At 47.4% G+C, this 7,424-nt stretch overlaps 1 protein-coding gene across 1 annotated transcript; it reads left to right on the top strand.

The window, feature by feature from the left end:
- Positions 1–2,477: 2,477 nt before the first annotated feature.
- LOC115393241 (protein FAM13C-like) lies at positions 2,478–6,104 on the top strand. Its single transcript, XM_030098123.1, has 11 exons — positions 2,478–2,798; positions 3,253–3,574; positions 3,790–3,931; positions 4,091–4,172; positions 4,454–4,514; positions 4,663–4,783; positions 4,886–4,969; positions 5,157–5,252; positions 5,354–5,556; positions 5,749–5,850; positions 5,959–6,104. Exons 1-11 carry the CDS (start codon positions 2,594–2,596, stop codon positions 6,080–6,082), a joined length of 1,542 nt encoding a protein of 513 aa, XP_029953983.1. The 5' UTR covers positions 2,478–2,593; the 3' UTR covers positions 6,083–6,104.
- The last annotated feature ends 1,320 nt before the right edge of the window (positions 6,105–7,424 follow it).

The following is a 7,424-nucleotide window of genomic DNA, read 5'->3' as shown; positions in this document are numbered from 1 at the left end:
AAACAAGTGTTTTCCTTCTACTTCTGTCACTCACAGCGACTACAACGAGGGCCCAACAACTGGTCATGTGTGCAAATGTAGAATCAGAATCCCTTTACTGTCATTGTAAAGAAAGCAGAAATTAAATCTGAATGAAATAGCACCAGCTTTTGCAAAGAGAGTGCAACAAGAAATAAACAGTGAAAAGGCAAATATTAAATATTAAGAGCTGGTGCACATGCCTGTAGGAAGGAGAGGGGAGGGATATTCACAAGGTGAAGTCAAAAAATATGAGAAATAAAAAAAATCTAGCCAGGATATTCTCTTGAGCTGTTGTGGATTAGTGATTTGTGTGTATTGACAGAGTTATTGCAAGAGTGAAGATTGAGGATTGACAGCTGTTCAGTGTTTGGTTGTTTGCAGCATTCAGGGAAATGAGTAAAGCAGTTTTTCAGCTCACAAAACATTTGTACAAAACATGTTCAACATGTTCTGTCCAGTCAGCTTCAGTTTCCTCTCACAGATACAGATATAAGTATTTCCCATATGTAAATGTATTGAAGATAAGCTGATACAAAACAACCAAAAATACTCTCAGACCAGGGCTTAGACATTTAGTCAATCTAACTAAATATAAATAAAATATTTGCGCACACACTGAGAGAAGATTAAATGACTTACTCTCTGGAATGGAGAAAGAATATTTGGTATGATGGGAAAATTAAGACTGTATCATCCGAAGCCGCAGGGTTTTGGAAGTCTCCTCCCTCCTCTTGTTTCCAGTGTTTTCCCAGGTTCCTGCTGTCTCCTGCCTGACCACGCCCCCTCTGCTGTTCCTCCTGCTCTGCCTCCCCTCCCTCCGCTGCACACCTGCCGTCTATCAAGCTAATTAAGAACTCACCTGCCCGCTCACTATAAAGACTCCAGCTCAGCGTCCAGAGTTCGAGTCCATCTCCCACAGTTCCTGCGTTTTTTTTTTTTTTTTTGTTGTCTGTCTTTTTTCCCTCCTTTCTTCCTGACTGCTGTCTCTGCTTCAGGTCTGAGCTGCTTCCACTTTTCAGCCTGTTCACTTTACATTTATCTTTTTGTTTGACGAACGCTTTTTCCTGTGTTTTTTTTTTTTCCATCAATTTTTTGTCAACATTTAGATCTTTTTGTCGACAAGATGTTATTTTTCTGGCTCAAAAATTGAAACAAATATTCAAATCACTTATGGAAGAAACCGAAAACACACATTTAATATATTCACATTTAATGTGATTTAATGTGATGTTCATTATGATTGTTACCCTCCCCCCCAAAAAAGAAGAAAAAAAATCATTTTGAAATCCAAAGCAAGTAAATTCACTAATCTCATTAAACTTCATGCAGAAAAGCATCTACAAGCAGTAAACGTTCAGATAATTTTTTGTATTCAATGAAATTATTCAGAGAAAAAGGATATCTGTTCATAAGAGCTGTATCTGCACGTACGGTATATGAGTTTTTTGACACACAAGATAAGTTGCAGATTCATACATATTTGCAAGAACACTGACAACACACACACGGTTATGCAGGGTTTTTCTGTGTAAAAATGCCTTGAAACTTTGTATCTGACATGATATATATAAACTGAATCAAATTGGAAGTGAAAGTTATGAGACCTGTCACACTTTGCAGTACTTCCTGTTCACACAGGAAGTGACCTCACAGGCCTGGCTGAGTATTTGAAGAGGTGATTCTCATGTGGCCGGTGACGAGTGTCGAGCAGGCCCCCTGTAGACCCTCAGCAGACCCTCAGCAGACCTCCTGTTGACCCTCAGCAGACGTCTGGGACCGGCGAGAGCCATCTGTTAGTCTGAAAGCTGGCGGAGGAGGCGGAGAGTCAAGGTGTCAGGATCAACTGTGATCTAAGGTGATGAAGACGATGTGATGAAGATGCTTTGTAGGTTTTGGGTGTGTGAGTGGAAGCACGTCGCTCCTCTTCCCCCTCCTGTTTTTATGAATGAAGCACACACACAGGATGATGTCAGTGTGAAGCCCCTCCTCTTCTGATGCGGGAAAAACCTCACGCTCTGAGAGAGAGGGAGAGAGAGAGAGAGAGAGAGAGAGAGAGACTCTCATCCCTTTTGCCCTCCTCCTCCTCCTCCCTCACGAACCAGAGGATGAGTAATCCAGTGATGGAGGGAGAGATGCAGAGCGACTGAGAGAGAGGGAGAGAAGGAGGGAGTGTGCCATCGTGTCCTCTTCTTCCTCCTCCCCATCCTCAGTGAGCGGAAGATAAATGTATGAAACGTCTCCCGCTGCTCTGTCAATGCGAGTGAAGCCGGATAATTCCTGGAAGAGGAGAGGGGAACAGGCTCGCCGCTGGTGCAGGGATCTGTACATGTGGGAGTATACCTGACTAATTCCTGGAAGAGCTGCCACGAGAAGGGCGGCGTGTTTCACCGGATGAAACCTCTCTAATTCTTGGACAGCAGGACTGACTCATCCTGTGGACTGTGGGTGCAGACCACCGTTCCCTCGCTGCCTCACACGATGCCTGAGGGCGTAGGACCTGGCTAATACCTGGACGCCTCGCTCTGCCCTGTCTGTGTGAACTCGTCTATTCCTTGGACAAGCGTGTTCTGGCATGTTCTGTTTCTGCCTGCAGAGTTCGCTGCTGAAGCTCCAGGCTCTGGAGGTGGAGGGGGGGCCGTCACAGGGGTCATCCCCGGAGAACAGCCCCCCCGCCCTGGGCAGCAAAGAGCCGAGGAGCCCTGGAGGTCCAAACGAGCTTGGAGGGAAGACCCAGGCTGTGTGTCACCACGTCCCCACGGACGAGAACAGCCCTCCAGGTACCACAAACCTGTGTGTGTCTGTGTCTGTGTGTGTCTGTGTGTGTGTATACCACCTCCGGGTTGGTTTCCCCATTTCTATTTTTAGAGATTCATCCAGAATTCACAGCTTACAACACGTGAGACTCACAAACCTCCAACATCTGAGCCGCAACTGAATCTGTCCTCTAAAACAAGCAGCGACCAGACTGTCAGCTCGCAGTCCGTCCGTCGATCAGTCAGTCCACCAATCAGCAACGTGTTCATCAACCAACCTGTCTGTCAGCCAGAACCCTGTTTATCCCCGGACGTCCTCTCCCACAACATCAGTTATCTGGTTCATTACATCTATTCTGGATTGTAAAATTTGCGAAGGTTCTTCAGATGAATGTTGAATTGTCTCTTTTCCTGCTGGTCATGATTTATCCACTTCCTGTCACTCTCACTTTTTACTAACTTTACCGTTTGCGTGCAGATGTGCTGGCGGTCCTGTCCAGAGCTCCACTGTCCCCCCGTCACCAGCCCTTCGCCTCCATCCAGCCCTGCCAGCAGCCCCTCACCCCTGACGGAGCGCTGCCGTCCAGCCCCCACCACTCACCCTACACTACCCCGAGGAGGAGCCCGGGGAGTGAGGGGGGAGGAGCCGGGTCAGAGGGAGGTGGAGGAGGTGCGCTCCTCCAGCTGCTGGCAGGAGGTGCCAGCCCTTTGCCCTCCCCCCGCTGCTCCAGCCCCAGTCTGAGGTTCAACTCCGACCCGGATTCGGCTCCATCACCGCCCTCCAGCCAGCAGTACATCCTGTAAGCCCCGCCTCCTCACCTGGCTACCTGTGGTCCTGGTCACCTGGCTATTAGCTTAAACCAGGTCCTGATGTGGATCTCCTTTCAGCAAAAAGTGGTCCAGATGATGGTCTGAACTTTGGACCAGTCTGGCATATGTCTAGATTTGGGGACTGTGATTCTGGATTCTGAGTCCTTTTAGTTCTCAGATCTGATTGTTTTGTATGTGTGTCCAGGTGTCGGGGCCGGGGGGACAGAGATGAGGGGGCCGAGGACGAGTACCCCCCCTCGATCCCATTCCTGACCCGACACATTCAGAGCCTGAAAAAGAGGGTCCGCAGGTTTGAGGAGCAGTTCGAGTTGGAGATGAATTACAAGGTAAATCCAGCAGTCGCCAGCACACTTCACTCTCAGTCAACCAGTCAGCAGGGCTAGTCGGTGCTAATGTCCAGAGGCAGAGATGATGATGATGATGATGATGATGATGATGATGATGATGATGATGATGATGATGATGGAGATATTTCTCTTTTCCAGCCTTCCTATAATGATAAATATTCGAACCCTGAGATGGTGCGGGTAATGAATGAACTGGCCAAAGCTCGGAAGCAACTCAAAGGTGAGAAGAACAAATAAGCATGGACACCATTTGGCCCCACGTCCAAAAAGGTTTCCGCCCACATTCAGACAGCTATCTCATCTTTCATCCAGTCCGACTCGCAGTATGATCGCCACTCAGGTGGTTTCAAAATTCCTTCTGAGTGAAACGTGTGCCCTCAAACCTCCAGCTGACCTGAATGGTGGGGGATTGGCTGAGTGGCTTGAGGACAGTTCTGGTTAGGCCGCATCCTGTTTTCCACATTGGCGTGGCTGAACTTCTTCAATGTCGTTTGTGCACAGAGCTCCGACTCCGCCAGTCAGTGTTCGAGTCCGAGGAGCAGGAAACCACTGACATGTGCAGGTAACAGCTCGTCTATTACACCCTGGTGTCGAATCTTTCTTCAGTCTGTTTTCACACTGGGTTTAGGGTTAGGGTTAGGGTTTAGGGTTAGGGTTAGGGTTAGGGTTAAGGGTTGGATGAGTGAAGTCATGCCAGCTGTGTCCTGCAGGTACGGCTCCAGTCAGCAAGGTGCACCGGATCACAAACCGCTTCTGGAGGAGACGGTGGAATCACTGTTCAGACGGCTGAAGGAGAAGAGACAAGCTCTGGGTCTGCCCGACAACATGAAGGTGACACCATCTTTCACACAAGAACATGAGGCACGTACACACATCTGTATACATGCCCTTATAATTGTTGGATTTTTGTTGTGTATGTTTGTGTGTGTGTAGGAGATGACTCAGGCTCAGATGGTTCTGGAGAAGATCACTCTGCAGAAATGTCTGCTGTACTTAGAGAGTCTGCATGGGCGACCGGTGAGTCCTTGAATGCACCACAAGACGTTCAGGAAGTTAGTGAAAGGTTGTTGTTGTTTTTTTTCCCCCATCCTGAGACTGTGTGTGTGTGTGTGTGTGTGTGTGTGTGTGTGTGTGTGTGTGTGTGTGTGTGTGTGTGTGTGTGTGTGTGTGTGTGTGTGTGTGTGTGTGTGTGTGTGTGTTTCAGGGGAACAAACAGGAGAGGAACCTTGTGAAACCTCTTTATGACCGATACCAGATGATCAAACATCTTCTTTGTGCAAGTCCCACCTTCTTCACGATAGTGAGTTTCACAAACACACACATGCACACACACACACACACACAGACACACACACACACAGACCAAGCAGGTTTTACTGTTGGATTACTGCTGTGTTGCAGGAGGAAGAAGAGGGCTCTGATGAAGACTCCATGACGGTGGGAAACGCTCCCGTCCAGCCTCCTCTCAGAGGGATCCGCCCGGTGTCGAGCGAGTACGACAGCGACCACGACAGCGACCCGGCCTTCGTGTCCCCGATAGACGAGGTGAAAGCAGTCCGTCAGCAGGCGGCGCTCACCACCGAGAACCTGCACGAGGCCTCCAGGTGTGTCACACTGTCAGGTGTTTACATGCTCTCAGATGTTGTGTTGCTGTTTTGTGATGTCCAGATTATAGAGCATCTTCCTCGCATTTAATTGCTTTTTTTAATGGAAATGGAGATACTTGGTTTTCCAGGAACTTGTTCTTTATTACCTGCAGTACTGAAGTGACTGTGTCTTGTTCCTGATTGGCGCAGAGCTCAGCTGCTGGTGAGTCTGAGAGAAACCAGAGAGGAGAAAAAGAGGAGGAGGAAGACTCTGCGAGAGTACGAGGCGGAGTTCCTCCGTCAGACCGGGAGGTGAGACCACCATCATCTGCTTCTTCTTCTTCTTCTTCTTCATTGTATACCAATACCTTTCCATTAGCTTCATCACAGGGCCGCCTCTCCTCCTTCTGTCCCTCTCAGGGTCTGTCAGAAGGAAGACCGCTCCCCCATGAAGGAGGACTATCAGGAGTACAAGCAGCTGAAAGCCAAGCTGCGTCTCCTCGAGGTCCTGCTCAGCAAGCAGGAGGTCACCAAACCCATGTGAAGACCTGCTGCAGACCTCCTGCAGACCTGCAGACTGCCCTTCATCCATCCAGTGCAGTAGAACACCTGCATTCCATGAGGAGTCCAGCAGAGGGCGCTTCAGTTCACAGTAACTTTCAGTGGAACCAGTGTCGCTCCAAACACTGCACCTCTTCGCCTCCTGCTGCTCTGAAGTTACTACACATTTAATAACTCCTGTATGCTCAGTCCATGTGTGACCTGTAGGTGGCGCCTTACTTTATCTGATTCCTTGACTACAAGTTTGAACCTAAATCTTCAAGAGCAAACTCCATTTGATAGAATGCTAACTTATTGGCTTCCAGAGGACTTTATTTCTGTCCTGTGGCCCTATGGAAACAAAAAGTTACTGACAGGTTTATGAAGAGGACTTAGTACAGTAAAGACCTTCCACCCATCTAAACCTAGATGAACCAGGTCTAACTGTGAGCCTCATTAAATGAAATTGGCAGAGAAATCTGATCTTGAAAGTAGAGACTGTGCTTGCCTCCCTATCTGGCTCCGCATGAAAGGAGGCTGCTATCTCAATGCTCTGCCTCCTATTTAATTATTAGAAAGCACACAATGACTTCTGACACAAAAAAAATTAAGAATTTTAGATCATTAATGACAAAACATTCAAGTGCTTACAAAATTACATGGAGCGTAATTAGTACAGCGTGTACTGAACATACAGAAGCTATTCGACAAGTGTTTTACTATAGTAATGAAGGAAACGGCAGGCTGAGCAGATTAAAGCTGACAGGTGTATCGCTGCAGTTTTTGGAGTTTTCACTCTCAGTTCAGTGGCTGTTTCTGTAAACGAGGCGTTCAGGTGCAGAGGGACCCGCGTCTTCACTTCAAGCACTTTACAGTCAAAAACAGTCATTTGTGCTGGTCCAAAGCCTGACTCAGTGTGTGTGTGTGTGTGTGTGTGTGTGTGTGTGTGTGTGTGTGTGTGTTGCAAAGGGCTGGTAGAAGCTGCATCTGTGTGAGTATGTTTTTCAGATGCACCTGAATGCACCAAGCTGTGACTCCTCAACTGCGTGTGTGTGTGTGTGTGTGTATGAATGTGTGCTTGCTGTTTTCATGTGTCAAACCTCCTAGATTGTCGATGTTTCTCTTCAAATCACCTTCTAATAAATATTTTTATTACAGACATGTTTGTGGGGTTTTTTTTATAACATAAATTGTTTTTGTGTGAAAAGGTTGTGACATACAAAACAGCGAAACACAAAACAACTAGACAAACACAACTGGACAACACCAGACACACAAAGCAATTTTATTACTTCAATTGACTTTAAGTCTATTATATTATTGCGTGTCTAATATTAGGAAGCAAG

Source organism: Salarias fasciatus, chromosome 8 (assembly GCF_902148845.1).
Source record: "Salarias fasciatus chromosome 8, fSalaFa1.1, whole genome shotgun sequence".
Taxonomy (NCBI): Eukaryota; Metazoa; Chordata; class Actinopteri; order Blenniiformes; family Blenniidae; genus Salarias; species Salarias fasciatus.
Note: the sequence above shows the minus strand (reverse complement) of the source record. Positions and strands in the feature narration are given on the sequence as shown.